This window comes from Pelodiscus sinensis, chromosome 3 (assembly GCF_052426305.1).
Source record: "Pelodiscus sinensis isolate ZL-2025 chromosome 3, ASM5242630v1, whole genome shotgun sequence".
NCBI classification, from domain to species: domain Eukaryota; kingdom Metazoa; phylum Chordata; order Testudines; family Trionychidae; genus Pelodiscus; species Pelodiscus sinensis.
Window position 1 is genome coordinate 140,548,248 of NC_143054.1, and position 20,932 is coordinate 140,569,179.

General features: G+C 42.6%; 1 protein-coding gene across 3 annotated transcripts in view; it reads left to right on the top strand.

Annotated features, from left to right (window-relative positions):
* Positions 1–20,932, top strand: part of TTC27 (tetratricopeptide repeat domain 27) — a 174,329-nt gene that overhangs the window by 60,981 nt on the left and 92,416 nt on the right. For all 3 annotated transcript variants that reach the window (XM_006131309.5, XM_006131310.5, XM_025188780.3), the window contains exon 10: positions 17,329–17,442. In XM_006131309.5, the coding sequence (XP_006131371.3) occupies positions 17,329–17,442 (114 nt within the window). The remainder of the gene's footprint in view (positions 1–17,328; positions 17,443–20,932) is intronic.

Consider the following 20,932-nt stretch of genomic DNA (forward strand, 5'->3'; position numbering starts at 1 on the left):
TATAAATATGTATTGTCTCTTTTTCCTTCAGTTGTAATCATTTTTCTCCTTTTGTTCCACTTGTCCTTTATAAATTCTAATAGGGTAGCTGTGTTAGTTTGTAACTTGAAAAATGAGTAGTTCTGTGATATCTTAGAGATTAACAAACATATAATAACATGAGCTTTCATTGGTAAGACCCACTTCATCAGATGAGTTGGAGTGGAAATAACAAAAGTAGTATCTATCAATTCTAGGATCTGGGTTAATGAAGCTAATTTAGTGGGCTGGATGTGTCCTATTCATAACTTTTGATGTAGAAATGTGAATGTTAAAGGCAGGGGAATTTGGCTTAGTAGTGCAGTAAACAGTGAATGTCTGTAATGAAGCCCATGGTAACAGTGTCATGTTTGTAGATGAGTTCCAGTTCTGCAGTCTCTCTCTCTGTAATTGGGTGATGAAATTCCTTTGTAGAAGAATGGCTACTTTTAAATCCATGATTGACTAGGTAGGCTAATATGTTCCTCTACAGGTTTGTGTGTTACCATTTCTGGTGTCTGATTTGTTTCCATTTTTCCTGTATTGCAGAGACTTTCTGGTTTGGCCAATATACATGTCAGAGGGGCATTCTTGGCATTTGATGGCATGTATCACATTAGAGGATGTGCAGTTGTATGAGCCCCTGATGTTTTGGCTTATTTGGTGTGGTCCTGTGATGGTGTTGTTTGTATAGATATGTGGGCAGAGTTGTCAGTGGGGTTTGTTGTAGCAATAGGTTCCTGGGTCAGTGTGTCTGAGCTGTGGTAAAGATTTGCTTCAGGTTGGGGGGTTGTTAGTAGGCAAGTGAGGGATTGTTTCCAGGATAGGTTGCAGAATGTCAATGATGCACTGGCAAGATTTAAGCTGGGGACTGTAGATGATGACCAGTGGTGTTCTGTTCCCTTTTTTGGGCCTGTTTTGAAGTACTGTAATTTAGCGACTATAACCCACAGGTTATATTCGAGTGCGGAGTATATAGGTTTTTTGTATTCACCAGCTATTTTTTTTTTAACTCACCGGAGGCTGGTGGTTCCTGCGGCTGCACATGAACGGAGTGGGGGGGGGCGCTCTCCTGCCTAGAAGATGGTGGTTCCTGTAACTGCTTAGGAGCGGGGGGTGAGTGCTCCCCTGCCTGGAGGATGGTGGTTCCTGCTCCCCCGCCTCTTCCTGCAGCTGATGAGTAACCAGAGGGACAAGCACTCCCCACCTGGAGGCTGGTGGCTGCGGAGGAACTGGGGCCGTGAGTGGCTGCCTAATTCCCGCCGCCCCCGCACCGTAAATTAGCAAATATATTCCCGGCAAATATACCCCCGCCACAGAAAAGTCTTGTATACCCCGTGGGTTATACTCATGCGTGGGGTATACAAGATTTTTTTTACTGAAATAGAAAACACCGTGGGGTATGTTCTGGTGCAGGTTATATTTGGACGTGGGGTATATTCGCTAAATTACGGTAAGTGACTTCTGAGTACTTGTCTGACTATCAGTCTGTTTCCTGACTTCCCCAGATGGATATTTAAGTTGTAAGAATGTCTGGTAAAGATCTTGCAGGTGTTTGTCTCTGTTTATGGTATTGGAGCAAATCCAGTTGCATCTTAGGACTTGGCTGTAGACCAGTGGTCCCCAACCTTTTGTGGCTGCTGGGCATCCGGAGGCGGGGCCGCACACGGACCGGGCGCCCGAGGGTGGGGACCAACCAGGGGTGGGGGCCGCCCGCGCGCCCGGGACCAGCACTGCGCATGTGCCACGCGCCCGGGGTGGGTCCAGCCCAGATGTTTCGGCGGGCGCACATATATGCCCCGGCAGGCGCCGTGGCACCTGTGGGCACCGCGTTGGGGACCACTGCTGTAGACATTTGATCCTGTGATGTCCTGGATGGAAGCTAGAGGCATATAGGTAAAAAGGTGGTCAGTAGGTTTCCAGCATAAGGTGGTGTTTGTGACCATTTATTTGTACTGTAGTATCAAGGAAGTGTATTTCTTGTGTGCACTAACGCAGGCTGAGGTTGACAGTGGGGTGGAAATTGTTGAAATCTCTGTAATTCTTCAAGGGTCTCCTTCCTATGATTTCAAATGATGTCATCATTAGTGTAGAGTAAGTAGAGGAAGAGTGCTAGGGGATGAGAAAGCTGAGGTAACATTGTTCGAGGTCAGCCCTAAAAATGTTGAAATATTGCGGGGCCATGCAGGTACCCAAAGCAGTGCTGTTAACTTGAAGGTATAAATTGTCCTCAAATTGGAAACGAAACGTGGATGAGGGCAAAGTCACACCAGGTATGCTATGGCATCATGGAGTATAGTGTTCCTGACAGCTTGTAGTCCATCCTCATGTGAAATGTTGGTGTAAAGAGCTGATATAGATCTCTGGTGGCCAGGATGGTGTTTTGAGGAAGATTATGTAGTTTCCTCAGGGAGTCAGTGGTATCTCGAATATAGCCAGGAGTACTGGTAGCACAGGGTCTAAGGAGAGAGTCGTCATAGCCAGATAATGCTGCTATAAAGGTGCATCTTGGGTGCAGATAAAATCTTCCTGGTTGGGGTGGGAGGGAATGTTTGTGTAAACTTGTTCCTAAGCTGTAGCAGGGAGTTTCTTGAGCAGAGATGGTATAGTTTCTTTTGGTATTTCTCAGTGAGATCAGAGGAAAGAATGTAGAATGTGCAGGTGAGTTGTCTGGCAGCCTCCTGTTCGTAATCTCACCTATTCAAGATGACAACAGCACCCTTTTAGTCAGCCTCCTTGGTTATCTTATCATATACTTGTTTTTGGGGCTGTGGGTAGTGTTGCATTCTGCATGACTGAAATTGTGTGTTGTTTGGTGGTGATCGTTCACAATGTCAGCCTGCGCATATTTGTGGAAGTAATCAATATAGAAGTCCGGACTGTCATTCAACTATCAGGACAGGCCCACATAGAAATCTTCTTTTTGTAGGATTGATAGTGGGGATCCTAAGAGTCAGTGCAATGTTCAGTGGCGTGTTGGAAATTTTCCTTCAGTCAGAGATGGCGAAAATAGGCTGCCAGGTCATGGCAGAACTATATAGTGTGTGTAAGTGGTAGAGCAGAGAGTCCCCAAGAAGGGTTAGACTCTTTAGCCAGGCTAAGTGTGTGATGGGATAGGAAACAATGTTGTTAGATTTGTTGAGGGTACTGAGTTGTAGTATCCTTTTGCACAGAGCATTTTAAATAATTTTTTTTATTCTGACTTGTAATATTCTCTAAAGTCTGGTTTATCAGTAGTGTATGTTCAGTGTCCCCTTGACAAAAAAGCTTGTGTCTACAGTAGTTCAGCACGTCCGCACACTTGCCAGCCTTGCTTTTGTAAAATGGTACAGTGTCACTGAACAGTAATCCTTTCAGCTGTTGTTTTAACAGTGTGTTATGGGAAACCTATTAGTTCCCTATATCAGGGAGTTATAAAACTACAGTATTGAAAAGCCAAGCATGCAAAAACCATTATTTGGACCTTGAAAAGCATGTGGGGTTGTGGTGTGTGGTGGTGTGTTTTTTGTTTTTGAGGTACAGGTTGGATCTTCCTGGTCCAGCACCCTTTGAACCTGCCTGGTCTCAAACAAGGAAATTTGCTGGACCAGGATAGAAGCCTCTCCCCGTGGCACGTGCTGCCCCGGGGTTAGGGCTCCAGCCTGGCCCCACTTCTACCCCAGCCTCTTGTAACTCTCTAGCTGCAACTGATCCTGCTGCTACTGGTGCCGGAGTGCCACTGCCGTAGCTCCAGAGCCGGGGCTGGAGTGCCACAGCCACCTGGTTCTATGGCCAGGGCTGGATGGCTTGTACTAGAGCTCCATGGCTGGGACTGCGCCAGACTTCCCTGGCTGCTGTTGGGGTCGGAGCTTCCTAGCTGCAGCTGGAGCTTCACAGCCACTGGGGCTTGCCTCTGTGCCATCTCTCCTCCCCCCCCCCCCCCCCCCCGTTGACACTAGGTTCTTTGATTTGTCATCTTGACTTAACTGAGTTCTACGTTGCACTTATTCAATGTTTCTCAAGCTTTTTCCCATAGACACATAGCTAGAACTGTTTCTGTTTTGTTTTACAAATGTTACTGTTTTGCCCTCCCGGTAAAATGGCTGGAAATCATCAACATGTACATAGTATTTCTTATAGTCTAGTCACTTTGTTGTCTACAACATTTAAAATAAAATAATTTCTGTCTTAAGATCTTGCATTAGTTGCAAGAGTTGAACTACTTAGCAAAACTTAAATTGGACTTAGTTTGTAAATTGTATTACAGAAAGAGTTAGTGTACACATTTCAGTTTTTCAGTAAAGTTCTCAAGTGAATACATGTTGCATTTACGTGCTTGGTGTTGAGTCTGGAATTTCTGAGGCTGAACAGTTATGAGACATGTACTGTTGTTCATTGTCTAGGGAAATCCTTATCACTGGCCTCAAAGAGTTAATTTCTTCTAATTTGAATCCAAGTGCCTGATTTACTGCTGTTAAGATTAGGCTTTAGGAAATGCAGTACTGTGATGTGGTATGGAAGTATGCCCGTACGCTATTTCAGGAACAAGTCCAAACCCCAAACCTGAAAAAAGACAATGCTGCCACAGTCAAACCTGACTGAAGTGGTTTGCAGCATAACACAGAATAAGTGATATGTTTGGCCAAGTAGAATATGTTAGTAATATGGCTGGACTCCATTCTGAGTGAGAATAGAAGACCTATTTTATGTGGCTTCACTCTTCACTGGTCATTGAAAACAAATTCCTTTAAATAAAACGGGGGCAGCTCCCCCAGCTTGCTTCGCTCACCAACACCCATGTCTGTGGGGTAGGCAGCCCTGGCCTTCCCCCCCCCCCCCCGCTCCCTCCAGCCACTGGGGAGGGATGCCAGCCCCAGCCTCTCAGCCCCCACTGCCTCTCCGGATGGCAGGGCTTTGCCAGTCCCTGGGGTTAGGTAAGCCCGGCTCTCCTCCTGGCCACCGGGGGGGGGAGGGCTGGACGGACAGGGCCATGCCAGCCTTGGCCTCTTGCCCCGCACCAGCTGCCAGGGAGGAAAGGACATGGGGCCGCACCACACACGGTCATCAGGAAGTGGAGGGCTGGGGGCCATGCCAGACCCAGCTGCCGGGGAGGGGAGATAGTAGGTAAAGCTGGCTGTCCCCCTGGCCGCTGGGAAGGGCCGGGGCCACACCAGATCCTGCCTCTCACCTCTGCCCCTCTTCCCCCCCACTGGGGAGGAGTGGGCCAAGGGCTGTGCCAGCCTGGGCTCCTCAGCTCCCCTCTCTCTCCTCCCCCAGCCACAGCCTGTTGGCTCCCCCTCCCACAGGTCCCCAACCTTTTCTCCAGTTGCAGCTAGCCCCAGTCTCCCTGCTCCCCCAATCCCCTCCCTGATCGCAGCTCTGGCCCCTTGGGCCCCCCCTACTCCGGCCAGGCCAGGGGGCCGTAGGGGCAAGGCCCTGACCCTCTGGATTAGCATGGAGTCTTGGGGCTTTCTCCTCTCCCTCCTCCCCCGTAGGAAACTAGCGCTGGCGTGGCAATCTTGCCAGGCGGGCAGTCCTGGCTCTGGCTCTGGCTCTGGCTCTGGCTCTGGCCCAACGGAGACAGAGGTGATGGTTCCCTAATGGGTCCCATTGTCCCTTGTCCCTCCTGCAGAGAGGCAGAATTTGCCCAGACTGAGCTGCCAGGCAGCTTTGCCATCCCCAAACAGTGTCTGGGGCAGGGAGGCCATGCGAGGGCAGAGCCTGTGGAATGCAGAGTAACATGACAATTGTCTTTCTCTGACATTTCCTTTTCTTCAGTTTTTTCCTTCTCCTGAAAAAAGTTGATTGTAAGTATCTATGAACAAAGTTTGTTACAAGTAAAAAATGATCAACATTCTCTTGTCAAAAAATTCCACTCAAAGCAGTAACAGCATTGAAAATCTGCTATCCTTTACAAATATAGAAAAGTTAAATTTATGTACTCTGTTGTGTGCTTAGAGCGCAATAAACTCTTAAAAGCTGTATAGGTAACATTCTACTTATAACTATTATGATAGAAGAATATTCAAATAATGAAAGTTTTTACATCCAGGTGAATTCTGCAATTTGTTGAGATCAAATATTGGTGTCAGTGCTTGTTTGAGATACTTATAATATCTTTAGAAAGTGATAAATCATAGAATATTCATTGTAGAAAGTCAGCTTTATTTAATTTGAAAACTTTTATTCACTGGGCAAGATTAAATATTTATTGAGGGGGAATTATCAAAAGTGCCTGTGTAATTTGGAATGGAACTTATGTTCCTTCCTAAGCCACTTAGGGTACGGCTGCACTGTTCTGAAGTTTGGGCTACTGGTGTGGGAATAGCAGTGCCCACAAAATGAAAATAACATTATCAGCTGCCCATTATTATAGCACTTGATCAGCCTTTTAAGATGCAAGCAAAGACCAGCAATTGTAGCTGCGTATAAGGAGGTTGATAGAGAAAGAATACATTCAAACTGACTAGATATGGAGGTAAAAAGTGAACCAAAGAACCCCACTGTGTTCAATCTAGAGGTAAAAGGGAGACCTGCTCTGTTACGGCAACACAGGACTTAGGAGGGAGGAATAAGAGGGAATGGAAAGTTCACTTAAAATAGCCTTTTCTGTCTAACGCATTGTAACCGAATATTTGCTAAATTTTACAAGAGGAAAATGTTTTTACCTTGTAACTTTCTGTACTGCCATACAGCTTGATCATGATGAGCACCTGTTCAGAGATGCTTAGTGTAACTTCACTTTCTCTTGAGTCCCATGGAAATTGAAGGCATTCAGTCTCCTGCAGTTTCAAGTGTAATCTACTATATATTTGAGAGAGTTTGATGTGTGTATGCCTGTCTGTTGGCTCAAGAACTCCTAAACAGTAAGAACTAGGACCACCAAATTTGGTATGCAGCTTCCTCTTACCATATCTTAAAGCAAAGTTAGGGTTTGGGTTGTGCCTTGTGCAGAGGAATGAGTTTCTCTCCTCTCTCCCCTCCCCCCCCCCGCCCCTGATTTATATGGGAATAAAACCATACAGTAAAGACAGAATCATCAGGGAGGTGCAAGGGGCTGCCCCAAAACTCTCACTTCCATAGACACCCTCCCTCCGATTCATATGGGGAAATTGTTGGCTGTTTCCCTCCCTCTGGGAGTGAGGGGAAAGTGCACAGTTTGCTCCATTCCTGAATCTGACTGAGGGCAAATGAATTTGGACCTGCCCTATCTGGGAGACGTGCACCCTTCTGTCAGCCGACGGTCAGGGCAGTGTGTGTGTGTATGCTTCCGAGAAAAGGTTTAATGTCCGTGTCTTTACTGCTAGGACCGGGGTCCCGTCACAGAGGGTGGCCAGCAGGCCAACAGACGCCCCGTTATATAGAAAGAGCTTATTACACCTTAGATTTTAACTGCTAGAACACAGGGGTTCCTTCGCAGCGGGCAGCCTGGGAAAGGCTGGAAAGGTGCCCCAACGGATCTTGTCACCTGGGAGTGACACAGATCCAAACGCCCAAGCTCTCCCTATGTCTGTCCCTTTATGACCGGCTGAAGTTCTTTTAAATTGTGCTTGGTTCTGTTACAGCAACTGAAGGAGTCAGGTTAAAGCTTAAACAGTTACAGGTTTATTAAAAGACTTATAAAAAGCATATGGTTACAATGGCTATTGCTCTATTTCTTAAATGCTAACAAATACAGATTTTAAAAATGGTTACAAAGAAAATAAAGATAGAAAATAGAAATAATGGTACCAAGTGACAGCTTAATCTTTAAAGAGCTCTAAGTCTATGTATATATATACTTAAACAAAGGACCACATCCAGGTACAATTTTTACCCCTTTCTGTGCCTCTCGACTCCAGCGTGTCAGGCCAGGGCCGGTCTCTCAATTCCTAGGAAAGACGAATACGAGGTGGGCGTCCCCTTGGAACCTCGGGAGATCAAACACCTAACCCGACCAGCAGATAGATGGTAGATTGACACTCAGAGAAAATGCGCTGCTGGACCTATCTTTATACCCCTGGGGGCCCGTATTCTCTTTCTTATCTAAGATGCCGAATTCTACTGGTCCGTTTTGTGGCGCCAGTTCTTACAAGCAAGTTTCAAGTTAATTTACACTTGCAAGAGAGAGAACTAAATTGTGAGCACTAGACATTTGTTTACTGGGCGAGAGATTCCTCCCCCCGCGGATGGATGTGTGTTCGTATCAATATGGGTTTGAGTCAAGGGCACTCCTTGGCAGCCTCTTGGTCAGCAATTGGCGTATCTCTGTTTACAGCCATTCACGGTCACACAGCCTGGGCCTTCTGCTCTGTGTGCCCTGTATGCTCCAGGCAAGCAAAAATGGATGTTACAAGGGGATTCCTGTCTGGCTACACCTTCCCCCTGCCCAGCCCTGGAGAGGCACTTCTCAACTGGCCCCAACCTACTGCAGTGGGGTTGTCCTCTCTTCCTGGGGTATCCTGCATAGTGAGTCCTTCATCCCCAACCCCACACCAGAGCAATGATTTAAATGGAAAAAATGAGTTAAAGACAGTGTTCCCTCTAAGATTTTCCAACCATGAGCAGAGTTAGTTTTGGCTTATGCACCAATATTGAGGTCATGTATGCGGGTTTGGATGTGTGCCACTGTGGCACCCAATTTATTAGCACACACTCGTTCCTGGCAACTGGAGCCGAACCCCCTGTCCTTCCATGCAGCACGTCCTCTTCCCAGTCGCCGGAGCAGACACACCCGCTGCTGCCATGCAGCATGTCACATTCTCAACCACCGGAGCAAACCCCCCCACCCCCCCCAGCACCATGTGGCAGGTTCTGTTCCTTGCCCCAGCCACCCCTGCCAAGTGGAAGCCCCACCCACAGGAGTAGGCCTTTTCACCTTCTCCCCGCCATGGAGCCGTGGCGGACCCCGACCCCCTGCCCTCAGCAGCTCCTTCACCATGCCATTTCAGCCAGCCCTGCCCACCAGAGCAGCTGCCTGCCACGTGGCTCTCCAGAGGAGATGGGCAGGGTGAGAATATTTTGTGCTCTGTTGCTCAGGCAAACACCTTAGCAGGAATTACAGTTAAGGACCTGAGCAATGCCAGGTAAATCTTCTAGCTAAGGATATTTAAGCAGTTTAAACCTGTATTTTAGGCAAGTGCAATTCAACAGCTACAGGGCTTTGGGATATCAGTTACTTTCTATGCCAAAGCTAGTCTAAAGGGTAGTCTTCACTAGAAAATGAGATTGATCGAAGCCACCTGTATCGCTCAGTGCTATGAAAAATTCATACCCCTGAGTGACTTATTTAAGCTAAGCTAACCTAACTCCCATGTAGACCGTGTTAAGTAGATGGAAGAATTCATCTGTTGAATTAGCTACCATTTCTTGGGAGGTGGTTTTACTACAGCAGTGGGAGAAACTTTCTCATCAGTGTCTACACTGAAGTCCTTCAGCGGTGCAACTGCAGCATTACAGATGTGTGGTTGTTGCTTTTTAAGTGTAGACATAGCCTAACAAACAACATGATTAGCTGTTAAAGGGAGGCATTTGGAGCAGTACTGTGACTTCTGCTGGGAAAATGTGCTTGATATTGTAACTGGTAGGGGAAAAGTAGGAGAGGACTTGTAATAAATCCCTAATGGGGTGGGGGGGGAAACACCTGGGTCTATGCACCACTTTTTTTTTTTTACTATTGTAAAAAATCAATTGCAAATGTATCCATCTGTATCTTAATTGTGAAACAACTTATTTGAATACACTTACTTCACATACATTATAACCAAATGTATTGCACTTTTAAAGTTTGAAATCTGAAGTGTGTGTTTAAAACCAAAGGTGTATGCTATATTTATAACTAGCAGAAATACCTGGTGTCGCCCGGAGAAAATATAGTAAAAGGTGTGATGAATTAACTACTATGTAATTAAATGCTATTAATTACATTAACATAGCATATTTTATTGGAAATACTTTTCTCTGATATATTACTTGAAGCAATTAAGACAGCTAGTGATGTGCTTACGAAACGACAAATCCCATAGGGTCTCTTTTCTCAATCCCACAAATCAGAAAGGCCCATCTTCCCCTAAAGAGACTGTGCAAACCAGTGCCTTCAGTCTCCTTGCCATAAGCTCTGAGAAGTGGAGGGGATGTCTCCTGGGCTCTGCAGCAGCAGCAAATCACTGTTCCCCAAGTAGCCACTACCCGAGTGCCTTCAGTGGAAGGCTCCATGGGGCAACCTGAATGGACTTGCTAGTGGCAGCTGGATTGGTTGCATTGATCAGACAAAGTGAATGACCTTCAGACCAGGTGTAGTTAGTGATATCTAGATGATCAGAACAGGCAGCACCTGAACGTACCTGTTCTAATAAGAATAGGCTGTTCTGAGTGTACCGTGTCCTCCTACCGACCTCCTCTTTGTACTGTGAGCTGAAGCCTGCAAAGTACATAATGTCCGTTGCACTTGCTGATAACGCTCACAGCCCGAAGGAGGGCAGGTGGTGGGAGGGAAGCAGCTTTAATTTCCAGAAGTGGTTCAGTTGGAGCCCGGCTGCTTGAAGATGTTGATAGGCTGTGATAGCTGGAGGCTTCTCCCAGCCACAATTAGAATGGCTAGACCCCAGCCAGCATCAGCCACATTTGAGTCTGTCCTGGAAACTTGCTGGTGCCCTAGTATAGGGCAGGTTGCTGATTCTCTGCTCCACTGCAGCCTCTTCCCCATGGTCTTTCCCTTGATGGTGCTGCAGGTTTCCACATGCTTTATCCTCTAGGATCTCGTAGTTGCAGTTTGTGACATGCTTAACAGAAGAGTCCTGCAAATGCCAATGATCAGGCACTACTAAAAGCTAATTATCAGTGGGCCCAATTGGGGCTCTGGGGAACTGATTTCGAGATCTAACCAATCCAGTGATTTAGGAAATCATTAGTAGCCTTGCAAAATTTGGTGTTTCTAACTCTTACTGGTTTGTCCCGAAAGATCTCCAAAAAAACAAATTTCAGAAATATTTATAAGATTATGTAATGTTATAGCTTTAGTGCATAGGCTACTAGACAAAGCAAATTTTAAGAATACTTTTCTAATTAATTGTCCCTTGGTGGAGATCACTCATGTGTCTTGGCTTTGCTCTTGATTGGAACACCTGAAGAGGTATTTCTAATGGCAGTGGTTAAGAGCTTTAAGCCTAGCTCTGCTGATGTTTAGCGAACACCTGTTGTGGTGAAATGGTATTTTAGTTGTACAGTTCCAGGATTAGTTTTTTATTAACTGAAATAAACCTTTGTTATATAATTGAATGAGCAGCTCTAGTCTCTGGAAGAAAAACATACTGAATGTGTGGTCCAGACTAACTGAAAAATATATGGGATATTGGTTTAATAGTGGAAAATAGGACTACCTGTGTGTACTAATTTCCAAAGCCAATACAAGAGAGTAAACCTCTTTTCACTTGTCATTCTGATAATTTTACAATTGGTGTTTTCTGTGTCATTTCAGGTGAACAATAATCAATACTTTTAAAACCTGGTTGTGAATTAATTAGATGGTCTAATTTAAGTCTTCAAATAATAATGTGAAGAGATGTGAAAAAATGACACCAATGAAATTATAATGGGGATGTATTCCTCCCCTTCCCCATTAACAGACATTGTATAAAAAAAGCTATGGCTTGGCAGAGCCTCTGGTTACACATCAAAGAAAACACCTATCATGCTGTTTAAAAAAAGCAATTCCTGGCAATAGCCTTCTAGAATCAGGTCTTGTGCAGTATGTATGAACTCTTCACTGTAGAGGGACCCCGATGTAAAGGGCAGCAGTTAAAATTGTGATTTCAGTGGGATGATTAAATACATAAGATATAACCAAGTTAATGCCATTTTTTCCTACACAACTTTGGAGATATATGAATAGGCAACTTGAACTACTAATCTGATATTTGGTTAATAGAGTAATTGGGGGTATTTTCACTTGTCCTGTGTGTGCATATTTTTCATTGTGAAAATTTAGCTAAGTTAGTTACACTCTCCTGGAATTGGTTAATACTGAAAGAATCCTTTTTACTGAGTGATTTACTGGAAAGACAATAAATTATATTTTCACAGAAAGGAATGTAAACTGAGGAAGAGACCCATTCAAGATCTGTCAGCCACATCATATGGACTTCTGGGGTCTCTGGTTTTAAAAACTGAGAAGGCTGCTTCAAATACCTGGAATTTAATTCATTTTGATATCACAACACCAATCACGAGTGAGAAGTTATTTTTGTCTTAATAGCATTGTCCCAATACAAAAGTTAATTCATTTAGCAAGTTTTACCTGCAAAAATTGTTTTTCCTAAAAAGTTTAAGTGGAAAAAAAATACCATTTCCTGCTAAAAGTACAACCACACTATTATAGAAAAATATAGGATTTTTTAATTACAAATGGCTTTCAAAACCCTATTTTTTTTTATTTTCTAGATTTGTAGTTGAAACATTGGGTTTTCATTGAAAATCATTTTATTTTTTTCTTTAAGAATCTGAATTCAGTGATCCAGCCACCTTTATGATTCAGTTTGCTAGCGGTTGATTAATTCTTTTGTCTGAGAGATGTAGAGCAAACAGGAAATTAGGCTAAAGACAACTGAAAGATTTTTGCATGTTCACTAAATCAAGATTTAGAACTTTTTTTTAATGTGGAAAGCAAATGTACTAAATGTATTTACTGTAATGTATCTGCTGTAATGTACTGCACAAAATATATATATTAATACTACACCGCCACTCTGTTATGATTGCTACAAACCTAAGTTTAGAAATGTTGTTTTTTTAGGGGGTTCATCATTTATATGGACATGATTTATTTGACACTCAGTATTAAGGCACATTTGAATTTTAGATCTACAGGAAGTCTGTGATATTTAGCAATGTCACAAAGTCCAATAAAAATATTGTTGAGAATTATTTCCATGTGAACTTCAGATTATTTAATTGTACAAAACCTCATGTATATACTATGAAGGCACCAGTTGTGTCTCCATAGTTAAGATGAGTTGTGTTTTGCACTTAAAGCAGGCATTCAACATTTGTATTTATGAAAAATAATGCATATCCTCAGCAAAGTCACAAGAGCTACTTTAAATGTCTAATTAATTTAGAATGTACAAGTCAATATCTTAATTTAGGGATTCAAATTCTTTTTAAATGTCTGAGAGAGTGAATAAAAAAGTCTAAAGTTTCTCTTAATTCAGTTTCATCTAATCTGTGAGGACTACAAACATTAAAGTGACTTAGTCGTAATCATATAATTGTTGCAAGATAATATAGGATAGAGTTAAAATGTATATGTTCTCAAATTGCACATTTTCATACCTTAACATGTTTGGATTTAAGTTTTAAACTACAAATTTCCTGGGAAAGAGAGAATTGAAGCTATGAAGAACACTTGGGTTAATCCACGTACAGAGTTCCATAATACTAAATGCATACTCTGAATCAAACTAAGCCATTTATTGGTAAAGTTTAATAAAAATAAGATCACCCATGAGAAGAAAGAAGAGATATACTGGGATAATTTTGTAATAAGCTATTGATATACATACAGCTAAAAATGAAGAGATTTCTTATGAATTGCCAGATGTACTCATAATTAATATATTTTTTCCACAAAAATGTTAGTCGCTAAGCAACCAAATATTTTGATTGTATTTATAAAACTATTTATTTTCTGCACTTAACTAGGATGGCACTATAAACTTGAATGGCAAAAAAAAGAATCTTTATAAACTAAACAAAAATAGCAAATAGATTTTTCTTATCTAATTCGTGTATAACTTTAGGGCATTCTATTTTTTAAATATCTTTGGTAATAGTTATATATCATATAGCTTTATGATCTATTTTAGACTTTCTTAGTACTTTTAGCCCAACAAAAGTTTGGTGAATGATAGTGTGACGTGAGAGGAACTTGATAATAAGTAAAAAAGCACATCTTTCAAAAGGCAGATGGAATATGAAGGATGTGAGGTTTTGAATTAGTGTTTGTGATGACTGGTAATTATTTGCAGAGAGATGTGCTGTTTTGATTTCTTATATATATATTTTAACAGGAAGTGCACTTACACTTAGATAAGGGTTTATTTATGTTGTATTTTAAAACAAGTCAGTAAAGAAATTGTTTGCCTAACTAGAGAGTTACAAGTTCATATACAAAATAACTAAACAAAAAAGTTTATATACAGGCAGTCCCCGGGTTACATGGATCCAACTTACATCAGATCCCTACTTACAAACGGGGTGAGGCAACCCTGCACTAGCTGCTTCCTCCCAGCAGACCAGGGAGATGCGAAGCTAGCCCCCCCCCCCCGCCCCCCCCAAGCAGACCAGGGAGACGCAGAGCGGCTTTTCTCAGGAGACACCTCAGCTTGAGAATAAAGGACTTAGGGAAGTGAGGTGTGGGAGAATAAAACTGAGCTCTGGAGAAATGTTTGGCTAGAGCTTCCCCTACAATATGTACCAGTTCCGACTTACATACAAATTCAACTTAAGAACAAACCTACAGTCCCTATCTTGTACATAACCCGGGGACTGCCTATATAGGAATCTGCTGTCAGAACTAAACTTTCAGTTAGCCTTAAAAAAAGATTTAATGGTACGTCTGCACTGGCAATTGAATGACCCAACTTTTGTTGTTCAAAGATACGGTGCACTCCTTTGTCCCCTGAAGACAAGTTTTGCCGGGGCAAGTGCCAGTGTGAACTGTTAGGTGTAGCTGTATTGAATGGCTGAGGGATTTTTGGAACAGCTTGGCAGAGCTGTGGTTGTGATATAAGTTTGGAGAGGGAGGTGGCATTCCTGCCCTTACCTCTCCTTATATGCGTGATCAAAGGAAACAAGTCCATATGTACCTTGAGAGATCCAGTATGCTTCACTTCACTGCAGAGTTCTGTGGGTTGTATCTCTATCAGTGGACAAGGGTCGATTATCATTGGTGATGTAGGATATGAGAGTGGTTTGAGGGTTTAATCATGAGTAAGTGAAAATATAGCATTAGCTGTTGTTGTGGGCTTAAAGGTAAAGGGCTTGTAAAATTTAGCATGTGATAATATTTCTATGGAGTAGGCTAAGTGTATGCGTAAAGCAGGTGTACGTCTCTCCTGTTGAGTACAGTTCACCACACATATTTTAGACAAAGTATTGCTCTCTTCCAGTGATGATGTTCTCTGAAAGCAAAAGTAGAATGTGCAGGTCCCCTTGAGCTACTCAGTTTCTGTGACAATTTAAAATCTCTAATCTAATCTTGCTGCACGTGGGTGCTTTAGTTCATTGTGTACCATTAAAATCAAACCTGTTTTCAGTACTGCTCCCCTAGTGGGACAGTGGGTATGGCATAGTAGCTGAGATAAACATAGTAAGTTACTAAGATCAATTGGGGGACAATCAGAGCCATGGTTTGAGCCCCAGACAGGCTACTGGGCTAGATGCACCTTTGGTCTGACACAGTACGGCCATTCTTATGTTCTTATCTGTGGCTGGACAAAGGCTGTCAGATGGTTGTTCTGTTGGATCAGTGGGAGAACCAAAGGAGGAATTATGACTGACTACTTCTTCCCTATGCTGTTTCTGGGGCCACATAGCTATTCATCTTCATCTTACTCAGGGTGACAAACTAAGTCTTTGTCTAGAGCTAGATGAAGTCATAACTATTGCTGCTTCTAGAGTATTGAATAGTTCTCTGACAGAGAGTGAGTGAGTTTTGGACCTCTGAAGAAGATATGTTTGTGTCTGTTCATTATTTTATGTACAGATTACTGTTGCATACTGTGAAATGAAGAGTATTGCCCTTGTCCAAACTTTAGTACAGTGAAAACTTTATTTGGCACTTTGAACCAGAAAACTGATAACCAGCGTTGCCCCCGGCCATAATACTGCTTCATCTTGACTCCCTCCATTCCAGCTGGCCATTGTTGGGTTTCTGACAACCAGCACTGTTGACTGATGTCTTCAACAGTCACCTCCTTTCCCCCTAAGTCTGTCTCCAGCTGCTGGGAGCTGGATCTGACAATAGGGACAAAAACAGAGCGTAAGCTTTGTTATCCAGCACATTCAGTTAACCAGCAACCTCTGTTCCCCATGACTGCCAGATAATAAAGCTTTAATTGTACCCGAAAATGTCCTCAAATGTTCAGTTGCTTAATCATTTTGGGTTATGGGGTTTGTGTTTATATTGCCACATTTGGGAACCTTGGATTTAGCTGCAATACATTTCACTGGGAAATTCATATTGGCATTCTACCACCAATTAGTTAAACTTTTTTCTTTTATTAAAAAATAAAATGCTGACACAGATAGCAGTAGCACACCCACATCTCACATGAGACTGGAAAGAACCAAAACTTTCTATACGGAATAAAGTGTGTTGAGGTCACACTGCCTATCTCGTTCTTATTGACCTTCCCTAAAAATTATAGCTTAGAGAATGGATGATAACTGATGAGGCTGTTGGCATCAAGAGAGGGCTTCGTTAGTATTGACCTCATACTGTTTCTTTCCGGGCATCTGTCACTCAGCTTCGTATCTGGAGGGGAAGTAGAATGGACTTACACTTCCTACTAACCTGAACCCTTCAAAGCCAAATTAATAGTTGAGTAATAATTGACCACAGTGTTCTCAGAACATTTTGCGTAAACCTCAGTGAGAGAGAGCAGACAAACACATCACTGAATATTTCATATATATAATCTGCTTTGATACATTTCCCATACTGCTAAATAAATCAGTCCAGGTAAGACTGATTTTTTTAAGCTAACAAACAGAAAACTTCACACAGCCAGAAACTGGATTCTTGTATAGAGCAAAACAAATACAATTAATTAGGTTAGCGACAACTCTGATTAATTTGCTGAGCATAACTTTTGTTATCTGGTGTTAAGTATAAACACTTTCTTTTTGTGTCAGAGCCACTGGTTAGGGAAATAATAAAAAAGCCTTCCTTGTAATCACCTTCCATGTGTATTTTCACCATGTGTATTGTTCGCTTATTTTGCTTTCTTGTTGATTCACTAGTCACAGCTTCTATCTATCTATATGTGCTTTCCCTTCTCTCTCTCTTTCTCTCTCTCGTGCGTGCGTGTGTGCACACGCGCACACACACAAAACAAGCGTTATTCATATGAAATGGCATAGCAATAAAATCTTTGTCCATGGTCATCTGATAGACCTATAAAAAGCATAGGCTTGAATTTACCAATAAGATACCATGACAATAAATTTGAATTGCAGAATAGGCTACAGTTTGGACAGACATAAACTGAACAAGACATGTTGAAAATTACCATCAAATTTAATTTTTTCCATCATTTTTAAAATATATTTTACTTTTTCCCTTCCCCACAGTGTTTACTTTCACAACCAAAGTTCTGGGCCATTCAGTATTCAGCATTACTTCTTCGGACGAAACTTGAGAAAGGAAGCATTCGTCGAGTAGAACGAGCAATGAGGCAGACTCAGGTAAGACTTCTATTATTGCTACCTCCAATCCTTATACACACAGTTTTGTAAGCATTTAGACCCCTGATTTTGAAAGAATGCTGCCATTTTTCAGAGTATTTAATCTTGTAATTTTGTCACATTAATATTTGGAAGGTTGGCACCAGAACCTGTTTCCTTAACTTTTCTTCTTTCTTTGACATTAAAATAGCTACTTTGTAGTGGTTTGTGAATGCAAAATTTTAAGGTGTTTTTTTTTTTTTTTTTTAAATAGCATTGAATCATTTTGTACAATAAATCCCTATATAAGAATTAGTTTATAAAAGAGGAAATGAAAATAATACAGCTGCATAATAGCTTACATGTTTTTCCTTTCAGTTGTAATAGTGGCCCTTTATTTACAGATACTGATTTCTGCACATTTGTGACAGATTAATTAAATGACCAAAACTTCTCACTTAGATCAGAGCTGTGCAAAATACTGCTCATGGGCCAGATCTAGCTTGCTGAGTCATGGGGTCCAGCCCCTGGCTCCCTGCCTGGCTCCCTGCCTGCCCCACCCCTGCTCAGTGCTCAGAAAAACAGCAGTGGGGCCATGTGCGTCTCTGAATGTTGCAAGCCCAGGGGAAGGGGAAGAGACTTCTCATGCTGCTCCTGTCCCCAGCAAAACTTTGCAGCTCCCATTGGCTGGTTTTTAGCCAGTAGGAGGTGCTTGTTAGCAGGACAGGCAGCATGTGAAGTACCCCTTCCCCTGGGTTCAAAGCGTTGAATTCACACCAGCACACTTGGCCCCTGCAGCTGCTCTGAGCATGGAAGGCAGGGAGCCTTATCTAAGGAACCTGCTGGACTGCTTGCTGGGAGCCGCAGAGGTTAAGCACCTCCTGGCCAGAGCCTACCTCTGGCATCTCAACTCTTCCCTCCCCGCAACTCTCTGCCCCCTTTCCTGCACCCATGCTCCTTCCCAGACCCTGTACCCTTTGCTACATGTCTCCTCCAGGTCACAATCCCATTCCAGGCTTTGCACCCCTCCTCCAGGTCAGAATCCTCTCCTGCACCCATACCCTCTCTCAACTCTGTGCCCCAGTCCCCTGCCACAGGTCACAATCCAAACCCCTGCTCAACCCCTGTACCAGGTCACAACCCTTCCCAGATCCTGCACCCCCTCCTATATCCTTTTTCCAGGTCAGAATCCTATACCCTAGGTTTGAAGCGTTGCACCCATACCCCCTTCTGCACCCTATACCCCAGTCCCTCCCCCAGATCATAAGCTCCTCCTTCACCCAATCTTCCTTGCAAAGCCCACGCCCTCTTTTGGACCCCGGTCCCTTACCCCAAGCTCCATTCTGCACCCAACCTGCACCAATAATAATATGGAAGTGTGTGTCCTTGACCACTTACCAAATTTTTGGAGTGCCCCCCATCAAAAATTATTTCCCACCTGTGACTTATATTTAAGAAGTGCTCATTTATCCAAGTGAAAATGTAAAGAGGTAAGAAACATTACAAAATCCAGAAAGCATTTCAATTGTAAGATATGTTCCCTTACAGAAAATAATTCTATAGAACGCAATAGAAAAACTTTAACTTTCCTTGGAACATTTTCTAAATAGTGTGGCATCTTTACATCTTTAAACTTGGTTCATGTCCATGGTCAGCAGGCATTTCCCACGTATCTGTTTTAACTCTTTTCTCCTTAACAGATCACATACAGTAGACTTCTGATAATCCAGAACCTATGGGACCTAGGTGGTGCCGGATTATCAGATAAGACAGACTATCGGGAGGTACTATAAACTGGTTATATATATACTGTATACATTATATACTGTATATAAAGTGTTCTTAACCCTTTTTATTGTACATACTGTATACAGTATACTGTAATGTTTTAGTTTTTTAAGCCTTTTTTACCCTTTTTGCTCAGTTCAGCTGCTGCCGCTGTTACCTTGTGACTCATTTTTTGCAGAAGCTCACTTACTAGGCTCTTGCCATTTTGATGCCGGACTATCAGGAGTGCCGGACTATTGGAGTTTTACTGTACATGTAAATTTGATGAGTTAAGGGCTGTGTGAAAATCCTGAGGAACTGTTGTTTTGCCAGGGACCTTCATTAGATAAATATGTGGTGAATCTGTGTGGGGGCAAATATGTTGCTACTTTTTCATCTTCATCAGAAGATCTCTTGGCAATTAGGAAGCACAGTATCCACAGCCTTGTAATAAGCATCACATTTCAAGGCATTTAGAAGCAGGGCCATCAAGTGCTAGCACCATAGACTCTTATCATTTGAAATGCCTACAGTACTTGTCCTAAGCCATGGTACATTTGGTATATGACGAGAGAATGAAGTTTTTCTGCATGTATCAAAAAGGGAGCTAATTATTTCTTGGTTCCAATCGTTTCTTACTAGATGGACACTAGACGTTTTCTTTTCTGCGGTTAGATTTCAGTTTTTTTCTGATTCTAAGAAAGTATTTAGTATGTGGTTATGGAAAGAATAGAGAAAATTAACCGTTATTCCTTGATTAGGTACCTTTTTCAGGAGAATGGTCTCTGTATAACAGGAGATTTCAGCATATAACCAGATTCCTCAAAACACTAGACAATCTGTATTAATTCATGATGTAGATATTGGGATAGAGAGTACGCTTATTAAGTTTGCAGATCATACCAAACTGGGTGGGGTTGCAACTTCTTTGGAGGCTAGGGACATAATTCAAAATGACCTTAGCAAGTTAGAGAAATGGTCAGAGGCAAACAGGATGAGGTTTAATAAAGAGAAATGCAAAGTGCTCCACTTAGGAAGGAACAATCAGTTCCATACATACAAGATGGGAAGCGACTGTCTAGGAAGGAGCATGGCGGAAAGGGATCTAGGGGTCATAGTGGACCACAAGTTGAATATGAGTCAACAGTGTGATGCTGTTGCAAAAAAAGCAAATATGATTCTAGGTTGTATCAATAGGTGTGTTGTAAGCAAAACTCGTGAAGTCATTCTGCTGCTCTACTCTGCACTAGTTAGGCCTCAGCTGGAGTACTGTGTCTAGTTCTGGGCGCTACATTTCAAGAAAGATGTGGAGAAATTGGAAAGGGTACAGAGAAGAGCGACAAGAATGATTAAAGGTTTTAGAGAACATGACCTATGAAGCCAGGCTTCGTGAACTGGGCTTGTTTACTTTGGAAAAAAGAAGATTAAGGGGGGGGGGACATGATAGCGGTTTTCAAATATCTAAAAGGGTGTCACAAGGAGGAAGGAGAAAATTTGTTCCTCTTGGTTTCTGAGGACAGGACAAGGAGTAATGGGCTTAAAGTACAGCAAGGGAGGTTTAGATTGGACATTAGGAAAAAATTCCTAACTGTCAGGGTGGTCAAATATTGGAATAAATTGCCAAGGGAGATGGTGGAATCTCCCTCTCTGGAGATATTTAAGAACAGGTTAGATAGACATCTGTCAGGGATGGTGTAGACGGAGCTTGTTCCTGCCTTGAGGGCGGGGGGCTGGACTCGTTTAC